Below are 23,313 nucleotides of genomic sequence, written 5' to 3' on the forward strand. Positions count from 1 at the left end.
AGATGGCACAAAAAAGAAAATAGTAAACAAAATGTCCTTACTGCTACCCCTGTCACAATATTAACCCCTAAACCGCCAAACTCCCAGTTCAAAAATACCTTAGCCATTATTATTCTCCTAATCACTAGACCCCCCCCCCCCCCATGCAAAAATAACCTAAGCTCTATTAACCCCTAACCACCAGAACACTAAATGGTACAACCCCCACTGGTAAAAATACAAACCAACCAATAGGAGGCAAGTCATTTCTACTGGCTGGGTTTTAATTGATAAACCAACCAATAGGAGGCAAGTCATTTCTATTGGATGGGTTTTAATTGATAAACCAACCAATAGGAGGCAAGTCATTTCTACTGGCTGGGTTTTAATTGATAAACCAACCAATAGGAGGCAAGTCATTTCTATTGGATGGGTTTTAATTGATAAACCAACCAATAGGAGGCAAGTCATTTCTACTGGCTGGGTTTTAATTGATAAACCAACCAATAGGAGGCAAGTCATTTCTACTGGCTGGGTTTTAATTGATAAACCAACCAATAGGAGGCAAGTCATTTCTACTGGCTGGGTTTTAATTGATAAACCAACCAATAGGAGGCAAGTCATTTCTACTGGCTGGGTTTTAATTGATAAACCAACCAATAGGATCAGCAGCTGTTCCTACTGGACGATTTGAAATCAACCTATAGAAATAAAAAATGACTGCATAAGAACAGAGATACCAGAGAAAATGCAGAGCATGGCAAGGGAAAGTTTAGGTATGGGTCAGTTTTAGTTGGGGCCTTAGTGTCAGAGCTAGGGGCTTAGTAGATGGGGATATTTAATGTAATTTAAATCTGAAAAGTATAGTTTTTTACTGTCCTGACCCTGCTACATGCTGCACAGGATTGCTGGGTATGAGCAGGAGCTAGTTTATATCTTTCTCTAACTGGCTACAGCAAATGAGATAAGATAAACGTACTCAAGAGGCTGTGACAGTTTAATGCATTACAATGCCGTGAGCTCTCACCAACCTGCAATGATGAGGGGATCAAATAGATCACTATAGTAACGTCCTTGTGCTTTGTGAAAAGCTGCCCTTTGGTTGTAATTAAGAACACCCCCAATCTTACATATTGCACCCCCACATTGCTAAGGGGGAGGGGCCATGGAAGTCATCCCAGCTATCACCATGACACCCAATCACATCCCTACTCGCCAGTAATGCCCCCAGACCACCCACCTTCAAAACCTGCACTCACCTGTGACCCTATTGTGTCCCTCCCCTATTTATTGGAAGCTGGAAACTGCCACTGCTTGTGGCAACTCATTTTCTATCATCTTCATGCGTCTATCTGTAATTTTGTTCTAATTTCCTCTATTTCTTCATTTTAACGCCTCATGTACCACTCTCCCCTATCCGATGACCCCCTCCTTTTCCTTTCCTTACATAAGACATTGCTTATTTTCAGCAGGGACCGCAGGAATCTTGCAGGAAGGTGACAATATTTCCCCTGTACCTCCGCCTTGTGATGTGTGTCATGAAAATGCAGCATCTGCTCGCAGAAACGGTGAGATCATTTTGTGTTTCTCTCTGACCTTTGTTCTAATCTACTGGAATTCCTATATTAATATCTGTTCTCGTATGCGTTTGTGACGTCTGCAATGAATCATTTTTATTTATTATTACTTAATAATTTTATTAATAACCTTTGTTAACTTTCAAGCAATGTATTGCAAATTCAAGGATGCACCTGTTTAAAAAGCCTGGTTCTTGCCCTCTGTTTCTGTAGCAAGTTAAGGGTAGATATACTGTAAATGAGCCTGTGCTCTGAGTTAATCAGTTAGTGTGTAGCCTGTTGCAGGTTCAGGTAAATGTCTCCAAACTTAAAGTGTACTGTAAAACGTTAATGTGTTTCCAGTGACATGACAGATCGCATCAATTAAAAACATAAAAGCTGCAGAGTATTAAATGTATGACAAATTGTTCCTTTTAAGATTATTTTTGCATTTGAAATAGATGTTTTTGCTCATTAAAACCACAAGCCATTAAAATGGGCTGAACTTGCAGACTCAGCTGACCTCCTTATGTTATTTCTCACCATATACACAAAGACCAATACTAAGGGCCTGATTCTCAAAAACTCGCCGGCATGGAGAGAAATCATCAGCTTATTTTACGGAGACCTATTTTGTAAAGTAAGTTTTTCTCCTTAAGAACCACTGAACTCCCCTTAATGAGATACACAGTTCCCAAGGGAAAAAATATGCCTGTAAAACTATCTCTCAGGGGTTTCATAATACTGAGGAGGCATCTTATAGAATCTCTACAGACAATCGGGGTCATAGAGAGAGAAATTTAAAATTAACATTTTAGTACCTATCTCTATAACACCCCCACTGGGAGGCTGATTTCTGTAAAATGAATCATTGGAAGCACTTTAAAGGGATGAAATTTTACAATACCCTGTCCATTTAAAGTGAAGGTCAAGTCCAGGTGAGTCGCTCATGCCGTTCAGCAGTTGATTCAAAATAAGGTTGACGTTCATTCATCATTTAGCCTCAATTTTTAATAAATCTTGTTATTTTACCTTTTATTTAGCCTCCGTTGTACTTTTTTCGTCCACCCGCCCGCCCTCTTGCCTATATTGATTGACAGAATTGGAAGATTCAATTCTTCAATCTCCGTCCCCCCCCCCGTTACACCCTAAATAGTGTCATTTACCTCTCCGGCTCGTGCATGAGACGCGCATGCGTTTTCCGCTTCCTTCTTATTTTGATGCATATCGTCACTCACAATGATCGCGCTATAAGAAATTTGTACGCATGCGCGATTCCGGGGAACATACGCATGCGCAGTCTCTTTAAAATCTTGTGCACTAGCTTTTGACTGACGTAGAGAGCGTGTGGGACCGTCCGCTACGTCACTAGTGCTGAATAAGGAAGTGGTGGACGGGAGGAATCGCAATGACTCCTCCCCTCCACTAGACTGCAGATATGTTATTAAGTAAATTGCAGTAGTCCATTAGCCTAAAATTGCCCTTCACTTTAAGGATGCTGTATTCTATCTGTAAGGAGTAAAAACAAGTACACTATTCAGTGGTATGTTACAGCAAAAGCAGGCAAATAAATAGTGACGCAGTGTATGTTACTTAAAGTGATGGTAAACTCTCCCTTTATAAAATCAAACACGGAATGGTAGTGATATTTTAGATGGAGTTTAATTCAGTTTTTTAATATAGATGTGAAATTCAAATACCCCAAGCTCTGCCGCCCACTTTAAAAGTCAATTTTTCTGTGAGCTAACAGTTTGAATTCTCAATCCAATCCAATCAGTGCTCTAGCTACAACAAAAGTGCCATATGGGGAGAGCGCTGATTGGACAACAATTCAAAACGTTAGCTCACAAAAAATAATAAAATGTAATATTTGTATTTCATATCTATATTAAAAAGTAAGTTATAGCATCTTCATTACAACTGATGAAATAAACTTCATCTGAAATATCACTAAGATTCCTGATCTGATTTTATAAAGGGAGAGTTTACCATCACTTTAATTAATCATTTTATAGGGAAATCATTTACTATTAGTTTGTAACAAAATCATCTTTATAAAAGTCCTCTTCATTAATGCTCCAGTAACTGCCCTCCTAAAAACCTGTGCCTGTTCAAATATAATTTATCTGTAATTCAGCCAACCCTCCTCCGTATTTCAGTCACTTGTGTGTATAATAATTACATCTGGTCGCGTTCCCAACCACTTACGCAGTTATGCGTGTGCAATAGCAGGGACAGATGTAGCTGGAGAATACCGCGAGACACATTGCACATACCACTATATCCAGCCTAGGTAGCACTCTGTGATAGGACTCATATAATGAGGGCAAAATTTATCAGTGTGAAGCAATGCGCCTAAAAATTCACAAGCGCATTTGCGACAGATCACATGAAGTAAAAATGTAAAAGTCGCAGATATTTATCAAAAACCTTGGGCGAGATTACATATGTGGCGCAGGCTTCAGCACAACTGCTGAAATCCGTGCCGCCCTTAATTTCACCTCGCACATCGGGGAATCACATAAACCCTGTCGTAAGTCGATAAACTAGCGATGTCCAGAAATATGCTTAAATACACATTTCCTGGAGTCGTCCAGTGACTTTAGAAACTGCCGGTGCATAAGAAAGAAATTTTTTTTTAAATCTCATGTAAAAGTCTAACCCGCCTCCCAAAAATAAACCCGACACATAAAAACCACTATATTCGCAATCCCCCCACATCGCAACTAATAATACAAGTATTAACCCCTAAACCGACAATTCCCCACAGCGCAATATGCCTAATTAAACTATTAACCCCTTAATCTGCCATTCACCCACATCGCGATCTACCTAAAAAAATGTATTAACCCCTAAACCATCAAACCCCCACATCGCAAAGTAAATAATTTATTAACCCCTAAACCGCCAACCCCCCACAATGCAAATAACTAATTACTAAGCCCCCTAACCTAACACTGCCTAAATTAATCCCTATTTACATAAAATACTAAATTACAATTAAAATAAAAAACCCTAACAGTACTTAAAAAACCCCAACTAAGATTAAATTAATCTAAAATTACAAAAAATAAAAAAGTCTAACATCACAGAAAATAATAAACCAAATGATAAAAAACAAAAAAATTTACTCTAATCCCTATGAAAATAAAAAGGCCCCCCAAAATAAAAACACCCCCTAATCTAATACTAAACTACCAATAGCCCTTAAAAGGGCTTTTTGTAGGGCATTGCCCTAAGTTAAACAGCTCTTTTACCTTTAACAAATAATAATTCCACCTAACAACAGTAAATCCCCCCCCACCCACCAAACCCCCAAAATAAAAACACCCCTTAATCTAAACTACCAATAGCCCTTAAAAGGGCCTTTTGTAGGGCATTGCCCTAAGTTAAACAGCTTTTCTTTTTAATGACACGATGAGTCAACGGATCATCTTAATTACTATTGGTAATATCACTCCTGCTCAGCAGGAGGCGGCAAAGAGCACCACAGCAAAGCTGTTAAATATCACCTTCCTTCCCTCCCACCCCAGTCATTCTCTTTGCATACGTTAAGAGCAAGGAGGTGGTAAAGTTAGGTGTTAGAAAAGATTGTTCAATCAAGAGTTTATTATTTTTAAAGTGGTGCAAGATTGTGCTGCTTTGTCCTGGGGTGTAGCCGTAGTCCATATCAGTCTCTTCAGTAGATCAGTGGTGGCTTTAGAGCAATAGGAACTGGTGGGACATAATTCTCACTGCGCCTCCCATGTATTTTATGCTGCCCTAACTCCTAAAGCCTGAGTGAAATTACTCAGTCTTTCATTTCTCCACAGGTCGATGTGAGGGAGAGGACGTCTCAAACCTGGTGACCTGCCTTGCTGTCAGGCAGATGTACGAGGTTAGTGCTGACTTTATTATTTCTGGGGCAACAGGAAATACACTCAGAAAAAAGCGAGCACTCTATTTCAAACCAATAATAGACAAAATAAAGGGCTCAGAGTAAAAAAGGGGCTCTTTATTGTTGTGGGACACGTAAACTCTCCTAGTCTGGAGAGGACTTTTGACAGCCTTATGATGCAGGCACTGGGGCTGGGAGAGAAGGTTTTGTAAGATGGCTCTGGTGGTTAAAATCTCCCGGCGGTTTAACTTAGAAAGAAATGCCGACCGGGAGATGGTTTCTTAATGGCGACGCCCACAATGGGCGGATCATAACTGAGTTGTGCACCACATTCATTGCGCCTCAGTGTGAGACACATCACGGATAGAGATCTTCAAGGTCTGCCTAGAAACGCATGATTCTCTGTCAAGCATGGAGAACGGCTACATTCCTCTCCTGCTGAGTTCCGGATCGTCTTCTGAAATAAAAGAGGGCAGAATAGCTCCAGTATAGCGAGTCAGGTAGGCACCTCGGCAAAGCTGCTGAGGTGTAGAGGTGCTATATTGCTATTAATTTGCTGATTTAGTATTTTTGCAAGTTCCGGTAAAAAGTTACACTTTTAAATTTAAAGAGACAGTAACGTTTTTTCACTTAAAATGTTTTATTATAAATTTAAGGTTTTTATTTGATAATTGAACCATTGTGAGCCAGAATGGACCAAGCGGCCTTGCAAAATGTCACTTGTTCCTTGTGTTTTGATGCCAATGTGGAATCACCAATCCATTTCTGTTCCTCATTTATTGAGAGGACTTTAAATTATAGGGATAAACTTTTTTCTGAGCCAACATTTTCTAAAGCGTATGTTGTCCAGGAGTCTAATGACAAGGTTCAATATATGCCGCAGCTTTCTCCTCAAGTGTCCCAAATTTTACCGCCCTCACATGCAGAGCCCTGCGCTTCCTCTCAAGCTCCCGCTGGGGTTACTTTAAGGGACATCGCTTCTCTCATGTCTTCTGCAGTTTCAGATGCATTGTCTGCTTTTACAATGTTGCAGGGAAAACGTAAGAGGAAAATAAGACATTCAGTAAGCGAGGTTTCTGACGCAGTTGTTGCTATTTCAGATGCCCCCTTCCAGAAGCCGGAGGAGGAGGATACCGTAGTAGCATCTGAAGGTGAAATTTCAGATTCTGACAGTGTAATTCTTCTTGCTGATACTGAAGTTGTATCCTTCAGGTTTAAGCTACAACACCTCCGTCTGTTGCTTAAGGAGGTTTTAGCTACATTGGACGACAACGACTCCACGGTCGTTGTTAATCCTAAGAAATCCTGTAAGCTAAACAAATATTTTGAGGTACCTTCCTCGATAGAGGTTTTTCCAGTACCAGACCGAGCTTCTGAGATCATTGCTAAGGAGTGGGAGAGAACGGGTATCCCTTTTTCTCCATCTCCTATATTTAAAAAGATGTTTCTTTCATGTAATTGGCAAAAGTCCATGAGCTAGTGACGTATGGGATATACATTCCTACCAGGAGGGGCAAAGTTTCCCAAACCTCAAAATGCCTATAAATACACCCCCCACCACACCCACCATTCAGTTTTTACAAACTTTGCCTCCTATGGAGGTGGTGAAGTAAGTTTGTGCTAGATTTCTACGTTGATATGCGCTTCGCAGCATGCTGAAGCCCGGTTTCCTCTCAGAGTGCAGTGAATGACAGAGGGATGTGAAGGGAGTATTGCCTATTGAATGCAATGGTCATCCTATCGGGGATCTATTTCATAGGTTCTCTGTTTTCGGTCGTAGAGATTCATCTCCTACCTCCCTTTTCAGATCGACGATATACTCTTATATACCATTACCTCTGCTGATTCTCATTTCAGTACTGGTTTGGCTATCTACTTTATGTAGATGAGTGTCTTTTGGTAAGTATGTCTTATTTTATTTATGACACTCTCAGCTATGGTTTGGCACTTTATATGTAAAGTTCTAAATATATGTTTTATACTTATATTTTCCATGACTCAGGTTAATGAGTATATTTCCTTCTTACAGACTGTCAGTTTCATTTTGGGAAATGCATATGAATCAAAATTTTTCTTACCTGAAAATTTTTCAAATTGACTTTTCTTTCCAAATTGCGGGCTGTTAGGCTCGCGGGAGCAAAAAATGCTATAATTTATTGCGTCATTCTTGGCGCGAGACTTTTTTGGCGCGAGAATTACGTTTGTTGACATAATGACGTCATTTCCGGCGTCTTAGTTGGCGCTGAGAGTTTTCACGTAGTTGCGTCATCTATGACGCTCGTGTTTGTTGCAGACGTTTTTAACGCCAAAAAAAAAAAAATGTCAATTGTGGACGTCATACTTGGCGCCAATTTCTTTGACATTATTTAAATCTTTGTTTCTTTTTGCTTCTGGTTTCCAGAGGCTTATTCTGTTTGCATTTTTTCCCATTCCTGAAACTGTCATTTAAGGAATTTGATAAATTTTCTTTATATGTTGTTATTTCTATTACATATTGCAAGATGTCTCAATCTGACCCTGTATCAGAATCTACTTCTGGAATGCTGCTGCCTGATGTCGGTTCTACCAAAGCTAAGTGCATCTGTTGTAAACTTGTGGTAACTGTTCCTCCGGCTGTAGTTTGTGTTAGTTGTCATGATAAACTTTCAAAAGCAGACAATATTTCCATTAGTAGTAGTCCATTACCTGTTGTTGTTCCTTCAACATCTAATGTTCAGGATATTCCTGTTAATGTGAGAGAATTTGTTTCTAATTCTATTCAGAAGGCCCTTCTAATAAACGTAAAAGGTCTTTTAAAACTTCTCATAAATTAGATGAATTTTTAAATGACCGCCAGCATTCTGATTTATCTATCTCTGATGAGGATCTATCTGGTTCAGAAGATTCTGCCTCAAATATTGACACTGACAAATCTTCATATTTATTTAAAATGGAGTTTATTCGTTCTTTATTAAAAGAGGTGTTGATTGCATTAGATATGGAGGAGTCTAGTCCTCTTGATATTAAAACCAGTAAACGTTTAAATTCGGTTTTTAAACCTCATGTAGTTATTCCAGAAGTTTTTCCAGTTCCTGATGCTATTTCAGATGTAATTTCTAGGGAATGGAATAGTTTGGGTACTTCATTTACTCCTTCTTTAAGGTTTAAGAGACTGTACCCTTTGCCGTCTGATGGATTGGAGTTTTGGGAAAAATCCCCAAAGTTGATGGGGCTATCTCTACTCTTGCTAAACGTACTACTATTCCTACGGCAGATAGTACTTCTTTTAAAGATCCTTTAGATAGGAAGCTTGAATCTTATCTAAGGAAGGCTTATTTATGTTCAGGTCATCTTCTTAGGCCTGCTATTTCTTTGGCTTATGTTGCTGCAGCTTCAACTTTTTGGTTGGAGGCTTTAGCGCAACAAGTACCAGATCATAATGTGTATAGCATTGTTAAGCTACTTCAACATGCTAATAATTTCATTTGTGATGCCATTTTTGATATCATTAGAATTGATGTCAGGTATATGTCTTTAGCTATTTTAGCTAGAAGAGCTTTATGGCTTAAATCTTGGAATGCGGATATGACTTCTAAGTCAACGTTGCTATCTCTTTCTTTCCAAGGTAATAAATTGTTTGGTTCTCAGTTGGATTCTATAATTTCAACTGTCACTGAGGGAAGGGAGCTTTTTTGCCTCAGGATAAAAAATCTAAGGGTAAATTTAGGGCTGCTAACCGTTTTCGTTCCTTTCTTCAGAATAAGGAACAGAAGCCTGACCCTTCCCCTAAAGGAACGGTTTCCAATTGGAAGCCTTCTCCAGTCTGGAATAAATCCAAGCCTTTTAGAAAATCAAAACCAGCCCCCAAGTCCGCATGAAGGTATGGCCCTCATTCCAGCACAGCTGGTAGGGGGCAGACTATGATTTTTCAAAGATGTTTGGATCAATTCAATTCAAAATCATTGGATTCAGAACATTGTTTCTCATGGGTACAGAATAGGTTTCAAGGTAAGACCGCCTGTGAGAAGGTTCTTTCTCTCGCGCATACCAGTGAACCCAGTAAAGGCTCAGGCTTTCCTGAAGTGTGTTTCAGACCTGGAGTCATCTGGGGTAATTGTGCCAGTTCCATATCTGGAACGGGGTCTGGGGTTTTATTCAAATCTGTTTATTGTACCAAAGAAAGAGAATTCTTTCAGACCAGTTCTGGATCTAAAAATTTTGAATCATTATGTAAGAATACCAACATTCAAAATGATGACTATAAGGACTATTCTGCCTTTTGTTCTGCAAGGGCATTATATGTCCACAATAGACTAACAGGATGCTTATCTTCATATTCCAATTCATCCAGATCACTATCAGTTCCTGAGATTCTCTTTTCTAGACAAGCATTACCAATTTGTTGCTCTTCCTTTTGGCCTAGCAACAGCTCCAAGGATCTTCTCAAAGGTTCTCGTGCCCTTCTCTCTGTAATCAGAGAGCGGGGTATTGCAGTGTTTCCTTATTTGGACGATATCTTGGTACTTGCTCACTCTTTACTTTCTGCAGAATTTCACACAAATCAACTTGTGTTGTTTCTTCAAAAACATGGTTGGAGGATCAATTTACCAAAAAGTTCCTTGATTCCTCAGACAAGTGTAACCTTTTTAGGATTCCAAATAGATTCAGTATCCATGACTTTGTCTCTAACAGACAAAAGACGTCTGAGACTGAAGGTTCCGACAAGCTGAAACCAATTTCAGTCTTTCCCTTCAGTAGCTATGTGCATGGAGATTTTAGGTCTCATGACTGCAGCATCGGAAGCGATCCCCTTTGCTCGTTTTCTTCAGCTTTGTATGCTGAACCTATGGTGCAGGAATTATACAAAGATATCACAATTGATATCCTTAAATCCCAATACTCGACTATCTCTGACTTGGTGGTTAGATCACCACCGTTTGGTTCAGGGGGCCTCTTTTCTTCATCCAACCTGGACTGTGATTTCAACAGATGCAAGTCTTTCAGGTTGAGGAGATGTCTGGGGATCTCTGTCAGTGCAGGGGGTTTGGAAATCTCAAGAGGCGAGATTACCAATCATTATTTTGGAACTCTGTGCGATTCTCAAAGCTCTTAAGTTCTGGCCTCTTCTGAAGAGAGAACCGTTTATTTGTTTTCAGACAGACAATGTCACAACCGTGGCGTATGTCAATCATCAAGGTGGGACTCACAGTCCTCAAGCTATGAAAGAAGTATCTTGGATACTTGCATGGGCAGAATCCAGCTCCTGTCTAATCTCTGCAGTCCATATTCCAGGTATAGACAATTGGGAAGAAGATTATTTCAGCCGCCAGACTTTACATCCGGGAGAATGGTCTCTTCACCCAGATCTGTTTCTTCAGATTGTTCAGATATGGGGGCTTCCAGAAATACATCTGATGGGTTCTCATCTAAACAGGAAACTTCCCAGGTATCTGTCCTGGTCCAGGGATCCTCAGGCGGAAGCAGTGGATGCGTTGTCACTTCCTTGGAATTATCAACCTGCTTATATCTTTCCGCCTCTAGTTCTTCTTCCAAGAGTGATTTCCAAAATCATAATGGAGCGTTCTTTTGTACTGCTGGTGGCTCCAGCATGGCCACACAGGTTTTGGTATGCGGATCTTGTTCGGATGTCCAGTTGCCAACCTTGGCCACTTCCGTTAAGGCCAGACCTTCTATCTCAAGGCCCGTTTTTCCATCAGGATCTCAAATCATTAAATTTGAAGGTATGGAGATTGAACGCTTAGTGCTTAGTCATAGAGGTTTCTCTGACTCAGTGATCAATACTATGTTGCAGGCTCATAAATCTGTATCTAGAAAGATTTATTACCGAGTTTGGAAGACTTACATCTCATGGTGTTCTTCTCATAAGTTCTCTTGGCATTCTTTTAGAATTCCTAGAATTTTACAGTTTCTTCAGGTTGGTTTGGATAAGGGTTTGTCTGCAAGTTCCTTGAAAGGACAAATTTCTGCTCTTTCTGTTCTGTTTCACAGAAAGATTACTAATCTTCCTGACATTCGTTGTTTTGTACAGGCTTTGGTTCGTATCAAGCCTGTCATTAAGTCAAACTCTCCTCCTTGGAGTCTTAATTTGGTTTTGAGAGCTTTACAGGCTCCTCCGTTTGAGCCTATGCATTCTCTGGACATTAAATTACTTGGAAAGTATTGTTTATTTTGGCTATCTCTTCTGCTAGAAGAGTTTCTGAATTATCTGCTCTTTCTTGTGAGTCTCCTTTTCTGATTTTTCATCAGGATAAGGCGGTTTTGCAGACTTCATTTAAATTTTTACCTAAGGTTGTGAATTCCAACAACATTAGTAGAGAAAATGTTGTCCCTTCGTTGTGTCCTAATCCTAAGAATTCTTTGGAAATATCTTTGCATTCTTTGGATGTGGTAAGAGCTTTGAAATATTATGTTGAAGCTACTAAAGATTTCAGAAAGACTTCTAGTCTATTTGTTATCTTTTCTGGTTCTAGGAAAGGTCAGAAAGCTTCTGCCATTTCTTTGGCTTCTTGGTTAAAGCTTTTGATTCATCATGCTTATTTGGAGTCGGGTAAATCCCCGCCTCAGAGGATTACGGCTCATTCTACCAGGTCAGTTTCTACTTCCTGGGCTTTTAAGAATTAAGCTTCTGTTGATCAGATTTGCAAAGCAGCAACTTGGTCTTCTTTGCATACTTTTACTAAATTCTATCATTTTGATGTTTTCTCTTCTTCAGAAGCAGTTTTTGGTAGAAAAGTTCTTCAGGCAGCTGTTTCAGTTTGATTTTTCTGCTTATAATTTCATTTTTTTTCATTATAAGATTAAAACTTTTTGATTTGGGTTGTGGATTCTTTTTTCAGCGGAATTGGCTGTCTTTATTTTCATCGCTCCCTCTCTAGTGACTCTTGCGTGGAGTTCCACATCTTGGGTATTTGCTATCCCATACGTCACTAGCTCATGGACTCTTGCCAATTACATGAAAGAAAACATAATTTATGTGAGAACTTACCTGATAAATTCATTTCTTTCATATTGGCAAGAGTCCATGAGGCCCACCCTTGTTGATGCTTTCGCTCCTTTCTTATCACCCCACTTCTTGGCTATTCATTAAACTGAATTGTGGGTGTGGTGGGGGGTGTATTTATAGGCATTTTGAGGTTTGGGAAACTTTGCCCCTCCTGGTAGGAATGTATATCCCATATGTCACTAGCTCATGGACTCTTGCCAATATGAAAGAAATGAATTTATCAGGTAAGTTCTCACATAAATTATGTTTTCCCATAGGCGACTCGGTTAAGGAGGCTTGGCAAACAGTCCCCAAGGTGGAAGGAGCTGTTTCCACCCTAGCTAAGAGAACTACTATTCCTATAGAGGATAGTTGTGCTTTCAAAGATCCTATGGACAACAAATTAGAGGGGTTTCTCAAGAAAATGTATGTACACCAGGGCTTACAATGGCAGCCAGCTGTGTGCATTGCTACCATCACTAGTGCGGCGGCATATTGGTTTGATGTGTTGTCTGATGTTATTAGGACAGACACTCCCCTGCATGAGATCCAGGATAGGATAAAAGCTCTTAAATTGGCTAATTCCTTTATTATGGATGCTTCTCTTCAAGTTATCAAACTGGGAGCAAAGATTTCAGGTTTCTCTGTTCTAGCTCGCAGAGCCTTATGGTTAAAACCTTGGTCTGCAGATGTTTCCTCTAAGTCCAAGCTTTTAGTGATTCCTTACAAGGGGAAGACCTTGTTTGGACCGGGCTTGATGGAGATAATTTCTGATATTACGGGAGGTAAAGGTCATCTTCTCCCTCAGGATAAGAGAAACAAACAGAAGGGACGACAGAGTAATTTTTGTTCCTTTTGAAATTTCAAAGGAAATTCTTCCTCTTCCGCCTCCAAGCAGGAACAGGCTAAACCTTCATGGAGACCCAATCAGTCTTGGAATAAGGGCTATTTAAATGTCCACTATACCAAGAATTATTACACGTCTTGATAAAGCCCATTTAAAGGCGAAACGGGTTGGCGTTGTTAGCTGTCTAACTACAGTATTGCAGAAAGAACTTTAAATGATATTCGTCTCTCCCTGTAAAGATCTTGTAAATCGGCAAGATACAAGGAGCACAAACGGCCGTTTGTTGGATCCCGCTCTCATCACGCAGGGACGTACGTCAGCATAGCTGATTTGGAGGAAGCCTGCAGTAAAAGCGAAGGTATTAGCACCGCTGTGATACACAGCTAACCAACCGAACTTAGTACCGGAGAATAGCCACAGTAAGTCCGTGCTCAAAATAATAAGAGCCTGAAGACTCGGGTATGACAAGCCTCTTCATACTCCACTAAAACACGAGACTTGGATTAAACTTATTGGTCAGTATTATTGATTGATTTCCGAGCCAGTGACAAAAAACGGAGTTACTGACATTCATAGATAAGGGTAAACTTAATCCCTTATAAGCAAGATCGATCATTTTTCTGGCATTTGAACTTTATAAACCATTATATATAATATGAATTTTTATACATCGAGTTGAATTTTAACCCGCTTTTTAAAGAAAGATAAGTGTTAAGGTGGTAGACGGTATCTTGTGAAGCTTTGATCGCAATTGTGTATATATTTTAATATGTATCAAGTTAACATTTCATGAATTTTAAGAGATTAAATGTTGGGAGACGTCCCATGTATGCTATTTGCAGTTTTTAATTTGTTTATGTAACTAATTATCCATTTTATTATATCTACATTAATAAATTAATATATTTTTAAATATTCATCCTCCTGAATCCTTGAGCTAATAGCGCTCCCATACTTCTACATTGTTGGCTTTTAAAACAATCCAAGAAGCCTGCTATCGAGTCGAAGACTGCATGAAGGGCCTGCCCCCGATCCGGGACCGGATCTTGTAGGGGGAAGACTTTCCTTTTTCGCTCAGGCTTGGGTTTGAGATGTTCAGGATCCCTGGGCAGTAGACATATTGTCCCAGGGATACAAACTAGAGTTCAAAAGTTTTCCTCCCAGAGGCAGGTTTCTGCTTTCAAGATTATCTGTAGACCAGACAAAAAGAGAGGCATTCTTACGCTGTGTAAGAGACCTCTCCAACCTGGGAGTGATAGTTCCGATACAGGAATAGGGTCTGGGATTTTATTCCAATCTGTTCGTGGTTCCCAAGAAAGAGGGAACCTTTAGGCCAATTTTAGATCTCAAGAGTCTAAACAAATACCTCAGAGTACCGTCCTTCAAGATGGAAACTATTCGTTCCATTCTCCCTTTGATCCAAGAGGGTCAATTTATGACAACTGTGGATTTAAAGGACGTGTACCTGCATGTTCCCATTCACAGGGATCATCACAAGTTTCTAAGGTTTGCCTTTCTAGACAAACCCTTCCAATTCGTGGCTCTTCCCTTCGGTCTTGTAACAGCTCCCAGAATCTTCTCAAGGTTCTAGGATCGCTGTTGGCGGTGCTTCGGTTATGGGGCATTGCAGTGGCGCCCTATCTGGACGACATCCTGGTCCAGGCGCCATCCTTTCAACAAGCAAGTTCCCACACGGAAATGTTGTTATCCTTCCTGCGATCTCACGGTTGGAAGGTAAATTTGGAAAAGAGCTCCTTAGTTCCAAATAGAAGGGTAACTTTCTTGGGAACCGTAATAGATTCCCTATCAATGAAGATTTTTCTGACAGAAGTCAGGAAATCAAAGATTTTAGATACTTGTCTAGCTCTTCAGTCCACTCCTTGGCCATCAGTGGCTCAGTGCATGGAGGTAATCGGGCTGATGGTGGCGGCAATGGACATCATCCCGTTTGCCCGGTTCCACCTCAGACCTCTGCAGTTAAACATGCTCAGGTAATGGAACGGAGGTTATGCGGACTTGTCTCCTCGAATACTACTGGAGCAGGAGACAAGGGATTCTCTTCAGTGGTAGTTGTCTCTGGATCATCTCTCCCATAGAACCTGCTTTCTCCCAGGGAACCTGGGTGATTGTGACAACAGACGCCAGCCTTCTAGGATGGGGAGCAGTCTGGGGCTCCCTAAAGGCTCAAGGAATTTGGACTCAGTCATAGTCTGTTCTACCTATAAACATTCTGGAACTGAGAGCGATCTTCAATGCTCTTCTGGCCTTGCCCCAGTTAGCCTTGGTCCAGTTTATCAGGTTCCAGTCGGACAAAATAACTTCAGTGGCTTACATCAATCATCAGGGAGGAACGAGGAGTTCCTTAGCGATGACAGAGGTAACCAAAATAATTCAGTGGGCGGAAACCCACACTTGCTGTCTGTCGGCGATCCACATCCCAGGGTTGGACAACTGGGAGGCAGACTTCCTGAGCAGGCAGACCTTTCATCCGGGGGAGAGGGAACTCCATCCGGAAGTTTTTTCCAACCTGATTCTCAAATGGGGTCAGCCGGAATTGGATCTTATGGCAAGCTTCCGAGGTACGGGTCGAGGTCCATGGACCCTCAGGCAGTACCTTGGACCTTCAGTCTAGCATACCTATTTCCTCTGTTTGCTCTTCTTCCTCGGGTTATTGCTGGAATCAAGCAAGAGTGGGCCTTGGTGATCCTCATTGCACCTGCTTGGCCTTGCAGGATTTGGTATGCAGATCTTGTGGACATGTCATCTCTGCCACCTTGGAGACTTCCGTTGAGGAAGGACCTTCTAATTCAAGGGACCTTCCTTCACCCAAATCTAGTTTCTCTGAAGCTGACTGCTTGGAGATTGAACGGTTAATTTTATCCAAGCGGGGCTTTTCAGAATCGGTCATAGAGACCATGATTCAGGCTCATAAACCTGTAACTAGAAAGATTTACCATAAGATATGGCGTTAATATCTCTATTGGTGTGAGTCCAAGGGCTACTCCTGGAGTAGAGTTAGGATTCCTAGAATTTTGTCTTTTCTCCAAGAGGGTTTGGAGAAAGGATTATCGACAAGTTCCCTAAAGGATTAGATTCCTGCCTTATCTATTTTGTTACACAAATGTCTGGCAGACGTTCCAGATGTACAATCTTTTTGTCAGGCCTTGGTCAGGATCAGGCCTGTGTTCAACCCAGTTACTTAATTTGGTTCTTAAAGTTCTTCAAGGGTCTCCGTTGGAGCCTATGCATTCCTTAGATTTTAAGTTGTTATCTTGGAAAGTTTTATTTCTTGTTGCTATTTCTTCTGCTCGCAGAGTGTCAGAGCTCTCGGCATTGCAGTATGAGTCCCCTTACCTTATTTTTTATTCAGATAAGGTAATTTTACGTACCAAATTAGGATTTCTTCCTAAAGTTGTTTCTGATCGGAACATTAATCAGGAGATTGTTGTTCCTTCCTTGTGTCCTAATCCTACCTCTCAGAAGGAACGTGGTTCGTGCCTTAAAGTTTTACCTGCAGGCGACTAAGGTTTTTCGTCGGTCTTCTGCTTTGTTTGTGGTTTTCTCAGGAAAATGTAAGGGACAGAAAGCTATGGCTACTTCTCTTTCTTTTTGGCTGAAGAGTATCATACGTTTTGCATATGAGACTGCTGGACAGCAGCCTCCAGAGAGAGTTACGGCTCATTCCACGAGGGCTGGGCATTCAAGAATGAAACTTCTGTGTAACAGATTTGCAAGGCTACAACTTGGTCCTCTCTTCACACTTTTTTAAAATTCTACAAATTTGACACTTTTGCTTCGGCTGAGGTTGCTTTTGGGAGAAAGGTTCTTCAAGCAGTGGTGCCTTCCATTTAGGTTCCCTGTCTTGTCCTTCCCTTATCTGTGTACTCTAGCTTGGGTATTGATTCCCAATAGTAATTAAGATGATCCGTGGACTCATCGTGTCATCAAAAAGAAAAGGAAATTTATGCTTACCGGATAAATTTATTTATTTTTTGACACAATGAATCCACGGCCCGCCCTGTTTTCGAAAGACAGGTTGTTATTATAAACTCTGCACCTTGTTGCTTCCTTTCACTCCTTTACTTCGGTCGAATGACTGGGTTGGGAGGGGAGGAAAGGGAGGTGATATTTAACAGCTTTGCTGTTGTGCTCTTTGCCGCCTCCTGCTGAGCAGGAGTGATACTCCAAATAGTAATTAAGATGATCCGTGGACTCATCGTGTCAAAAAAGAAATACATTTATCAGGTAAGCATAAATTTCCTTTTTTGCTTTAAAAAAAATCCTAAGTCCCCCCCCCTAACAGTAAAACTCTCCACCCACCAAACCCCCCTAAAAAAAAACCTAAGCTACCCATTGCTCCTAAAACGGCATTTGTATGGGCATTGCCCTTAAAAGGGCATTCAGTTATTTTACCGCCCAATAAAATCCCTAATCTAAAAAATATTTTTTTTTTTTAAAAAAAAAAAAGCCTAAGTCTAACCCCCAGATAGGTACTCGCAGTTCCTGAAGTCCGGCGGTAAAGTCTTCTTCCAAGCGGCGACATCTTCTTCCATCGCGCAACCTCTTCTGTCTTCATCCAGGACCCCAGAACTGAAGACCGGCGACCATGGAGGATCCTCTTCATACGATCACCGCTGTACACTGAATATTGAATGCAAGTTACGCGTTTAAATTTTGATTTAAACAGCCAATAGGATTTCAGTAGCTCTCATCCTATTGGCTGATTTGAATTTGAAGATTCAAATAAGCCAATAGGAATGCAAGGTACGCCATTTTTAAACGTGTAACTTGCTTTTAATATTCAGTGTATGGCAGTGATCATACGAAGAGGATCCTCCACGCTCCATGGCTCTGCGGTCGCCGGTCTTCAGTTCTGCGGTCCTGGATGAAGATGGAAGATGTCGCTGCTTGGAAGAAGACTTCACCGCCTGACTTCAAAAACCGTGAGTACATATTTTGGGGTTAGATTTAGGCTTTTTAAAAAAAAAAAAAAAAATTTTTAGATTAGGGATTTAATGGGCACTTGTAAAAGAGCTGAACGCCCTTTTAAGGTCAGTAAAAGAGCTAAATGCCCTTTAAAGGGCAATGCCCATACAAATGTCCCTTTAGGGGCAATGGGTAGTTTAGGATTTTTTAGTGTTAGGTGTTTTTATTTTGGGGGGTTTCGTGGGTGGGGGTGGTTTACTGTTAGGGGGAACTTAGTTTTTTTTTAAATGTAAAAGAGCTGTTTAACTTAGGGCAATGCCCTACAAAAGGCCTTTTTAAGGGCTATTGGTAGTTTAGTTTAGATTAGGGGATGTTTTTATTTTGGGGGGGCTTTTTTATTTTCATAGGGATTAGGTTAATTTTTTTATTTTTGATAATTTGGTTTATTATTTTCTGTAATGTTAGACTTTTTTATTTTTTGTAATTTTAGATTAATTTAAAGTTACTTTTTTAATTAAAAAAAAAAAAGGTTTGGCGTCTTAGGGGTTAATATACTTTATTAGTTATTGCGGTGGGGGATTGCGGTTGACAGGTAGATATTGCGCATGCGTTAGGTGTTAGTTTATATTTCCAGGGAGTTACAGTGTTCACATTTTCAGCTTAAGGCTTGCTGTTCCTGCATATGTGTCGAGGTGAAAATGGAGTAAAATTTCTCAATTTTCGCCACGTAAGTCCTTGCGTTGAATATGTGATACCAACTTGCGACGCGGTTCTATGTTAGCTTATGGGGTGAAATATACGTGCCGCGTTTATATGCGGTAGCAAAACTGGACTAAACACCGGCGGTGTCCGCATATGTAATCTCGCACCCTGAGTCTCTTCTTACGTGCAAATGGAAATTGGGATGATAAATGGACGGATGTCCTGTTGCAGAACTATTCACTTTCATAATCATGTGTTAAACACTAGTTTTGTAACAGGAAGTTTTAATAATTATTTATCCTATTAAAAGAGATGAATGTTATCACATGATGTAAGTGCGGAAATTAAATTGATAACGTTTCTTTTATTTAGCCCATTTGTTTGACCATTATTTGAGAGAACGGTTGTTTTTTGTGCTGTAAGATTATTTCTCCAACATAGGTGTGTCCGGTCCACGGCGTCATCCTTACTTTTGGGATATTCTCTTCCCCAACAGGAAATGGCAAAGAGCCCAGCAAAGCTGGTCACATGATCCCTCCTAGGCTCCGCCTTCCCCAGTCATTCTCTTTGCCGTTGCACAGGCAACATCTCCACGGAGATGGCTCAGAGTTTTTTGGTGTTTAAATGTAGTTTTTATTCTTCTATCAAGAGTTTGTTATTTTAAAATAGTGCTGGTATGTACTATTTACTCTGAAACAGAAAAGAGATGAAGATTTCTGTTTGTAAGAGGAAAATGATTTTAGCAACCGTTACTAAAATCGATGGCTGTTTCCACACAGGACTGTTGAGAGGAATTAACTTCAGTTGGGGGAAACAGTGAGCAGACTTTGGCTGCTTGAGGTATGACACATTTCTAACAAGACTTGGTAATGCTGGAAGCTGTCATTTTCCCTATGGGATCCGGTAAGCCATTTTCTTAATTTTCAATATAAGAATAAAAGGGCTTCACAAGGGCTTTAAAGACTGGTAGACATTTTTCTGGGCCAAAACGATTACTTTATAAGCATATTTAATGGTTTATAACTTTGGAGAGTTATTTTAATCTTGGGAATTTTATTAAAAAAACGGCAGGCACTGTATTGGACACCTTTTTCACTGGGGGCCTTTTCTAGTCATAGGCAGAGCCTCATTTTCGCGCCACTAATGCGCAGTTGTTTTTGAGAAGCAAGGCATGCAGATGCATGTGTGAGGAGCTCAGATCCACTGAAAAAGCTTATTGAAGGCGTCATTTGGTATCGTATTCCCCTCTGGGCTTGGTTGGGTCTCAGCAAAGCAGATACCAGGGACTGTTTAGGGGTTAAATGTAAAAACGGCTCCGGTTCCGTTATTTTAAGAGTTAAAGCTTTCAAATTTGGTGTGCAATACTTTTAAGGCTTTATGACACTGTGGTGAAATTTTGGTGAATTTTGAACATTTCCTTCATACTTTTGCGTATATTCAGTAAAAAAGTGTGTTCAGTTTAAAATTTAAAGAGACAGTAACGGTTTTATTTTAAAACGTTTTTTGTGCTTTGTTATCAAGTTTATGCCTATTAACATGTCTGAACTATCAGATAGACGATGTTCTGTATGTTCGGAAGCCAAGGTTCCTCTCCATTTAAATATATGTGATGAATGTGACAAACAAAGTAGGGACAATGATGCCACTGATAATAAGGTTGCCCAAAATGATTCCTTAAGTGAGGGGAGTAAGCATGGTACTGCATCATCTCCTTCTATGTCTACACCAGTCTTGCCCACTCAGGAGGTCCCTAGTGAATCTAGTGCGCCAATCCTCCTTACTATGCAACAATTAACGGCTGTAATGGATAATTCTATTAAAAACATTTTAGCCAAAATGCCCACTTATCAGCGAAAGCGCGACTGCTCTGTTTTAGATACTGAAGAGCATGAGGACGCTGATGATAATGGTTCTGACATGCCCTTACACCAGTCTGAAGGGGCTAGGGAGGTTTTGTCTGAGGGAGAAATTTCAGATTCAGGAAAAAATTTCTCAACAAGCTGAACCTGACGTTATTGCATTTAAATTTAAATTGGAACATCTCCGCGCTCTGCTTAAGGAGGTGTTATCTACTCTGGATGATTGTGACAATTTGGTCATTCCAGAGAAATTATGTAAGATGGACAGGTTCCTAGAGGTCCCGGTGCCCCCCGAAGCTTTTCCTATACCCAAGCGGGTGGCGGACATTGTAAATAAAGTATGGGAAAGGCCCGGCATACCTTTTGTCCCTCCCCCTATATTTAAGAAATTATTTCCTATGGTCGACCCCAGGAAGGACTTATGGCAGACAGTCCCCAAGGTCGAGGGGGCGGTTTCTACTCTAAACAAACGCACCACTATCCCTATAGAAGATAGTTGTGCTTTCAAAGATCCTATGGATAAAAAATTAGAGGGTTTGCTTAAAAAGATGTTTGTTCAGCAAGGTTACCTTCTACAACCAATTTCATGCATTGTTCCTGTCACTACAGCAGCGTGTTTCTGGTTCGAGGAACTAGAAAAGTCGCTCAATCAAGCATCCTCTTATGAGGAGGTTATGGACAGAGTTCAAGCACTTAAGTTGGCTAACTCTTTTACCTTAGACGCCACTTTGCAATTAGCTAGATTAGCGGCGAAAAATTCAGGTTTTGCTATTGTGGCGCGCAGAGCACTTTGGCTGAAGTCTTGGTCAGCGGATGTGTCCTCCAAGAACAGATTGCTTAACATCCCTTTCAAGGGGAAAACGCTGTTTGGCCCTGACTTGAAAGAGATTATTTCAGACATCACTGGGGGAAAGGGCCACGCCCTTCCTCAGGATAGGTCTTTTAAGGCTAAAAATAAAACAAATTTTCGTCCCTTTCGCAGAAACAGACCAGCCTCGAATTCTACATCCTCTAAGCAAGAGGGTAATTCTTCTCAAACCAAGCCAGCCTGGAGACCGATGCAAGGCTGGAACAAAGGTAAGCAGGCCAAGAAGCCCGCTACCGCTACCAAGACAGCATGAGATGCTGGCCCCCGATCCGGGACTGGATCTGGTGGGGGGCAGACTCTCTCTCTTCGCTCAGGCTTGGGCAAGAGATGTTCAGGATCCTTGGGCGCTAGAAATAGTTTCTCAAGGTTATCTCCTGGAATTCAAGGAACTACCCCCAAGGGGAAGGTTCCACAGGTCTCAATTGTCTTCAGACCAAATAAAAAGACAGGCATTCTTACATTGTGTAGAAGACCTGTTAAAAATGGGAGTGATTCATCCTGTTCCATTAGGAGAACAAGGGATGTGGTTTTACTCCAATCTGTTCATAGTTCCCAAAAAAGAGGGAACATTCAGGCCAATTTTGGATCTCAAGATCCTAAACAAATTTCTCAAGGTCCCATCGTTCAAGATGGAAACCATTCGGACAATTCTTCCTACCATCCAGGAAGGTCAATTCATGACCACGGTGGATTTAAAGGATGCGTATCTACATATTCCTATCCACAAGGAACATCATCGGTTCCTAAGATTCGCCTTTCTGGACAAGCATTACCAGTTTGTGGCACTTCCATTCGGACTAGCCACTGCTCCAAGAATTTTCACAAAGGTACTAGGGTCCCTTCTAGCGGTGCTAAGGCCAAGGGGCATTGCAGTAGTACCCTACTTGGACGACATACTGATTCAAGCGTCGTCTCTACCACAAGCAAAGGCTCATACGGACATTGTCCTAGCCTTTCTCAGATCTCACGGGTGGAAAGTGAACGTAGAAAAAAGTTCTCTATTCCCGTCAACAAGAGTTCCCTTCTTGGGAACAATAATAGACTCCTTGGAAATGAAGATTTTTCTGACAGAAGCCAGAAAATCAAAACTTCTAAGCTCTTGTCAAGTACTTCATTCTGTTCTTCTTCCTTCCATAGCGCAGTGCATGGAAGTAATAGGTTTGATGGTTGCGGCAATGGACATAGTTCCTTTTGCGCGAATTCATCTAAGACCATTACAACTGTGCATGCTCAGACAGTGGAATGGGGATTATACAGATTTGTCCCCGACGATCCAAGTAGATCAGAGGACCAGAGATTCACTCCGTTGGTGGCTGACCCTGGACAACCTGTCCCAAGGGATGAGCTTCAGAAGACCAGAGTGGGTCATTGTAACGACCGACGCCAGCCTGGTGGGCTGGGGCGCGGTCTGGAAACACCTGAAGGCTCAGGGTCTATGGTCTCGGGAAGAATCTCTTCTCCCGATAAACATTCTGGAACTGAGAGCGATATTCAATGCTCTCAAGGCTTGGCCTCAACTAGCAAAGGCCAAATTCATAAGGTTTCAATCAGACAACATGACGACTGTTGCATATATCAACCATCAGGGGGGAACAAGGAGTTCCCTGGCGATGGAAGAAGTGACCAAAGTAATTCAATGGGCGGAGCTTCACTCCTGCCACTTGTCTGCAATCCACATCCCAGGAGTGGAAAATTGGGAAGCGGATTTTCTGAGTCG

The 23,313-nt window shown here is 41.0% G+C and overlaps 1 protein-coding gene across 2 annotated transcripts in view; it reads left to right on the top strand.

The window, feature by feature from the left end:
• Positions 1 to 23,313, top strand: part of AKNA (AT-hook transcription factor) — a 203,982-nt gene that overhangs the window by 150,753 nt on the left and 29,916 nt on the right. Inside the window, exon 20 of one of the 2 annotated variants that reach the window (XM_053695755.1) lies at positions 1,449 to 1,547. In XM_053695755.1, coding sequence (XP_053551730.1) covers positions 1,449 to 1,547 — 99 coding nt within the window. The remainder of the gene's footprint in view (positions 1 to 1,448; positions 1,548 to 23,313) is intronic. The other variant, XM_053695756.1, reaches the window with a different exon arrangement.

This window comes from Bombina bombina, chromosome 12 (assembly GCF_027579735.1).
Source record: "Bombina bombina isolate aBomBom1 chromosome 12, aBomBom1.pri, whole genome shotgun sequence".
NCBI classification, from domain to species: Eukaryota; Metazoa; Chordata; class Amphibia; order Anura; family Bombinatoridae; genus Bombina; species Bombina bombina.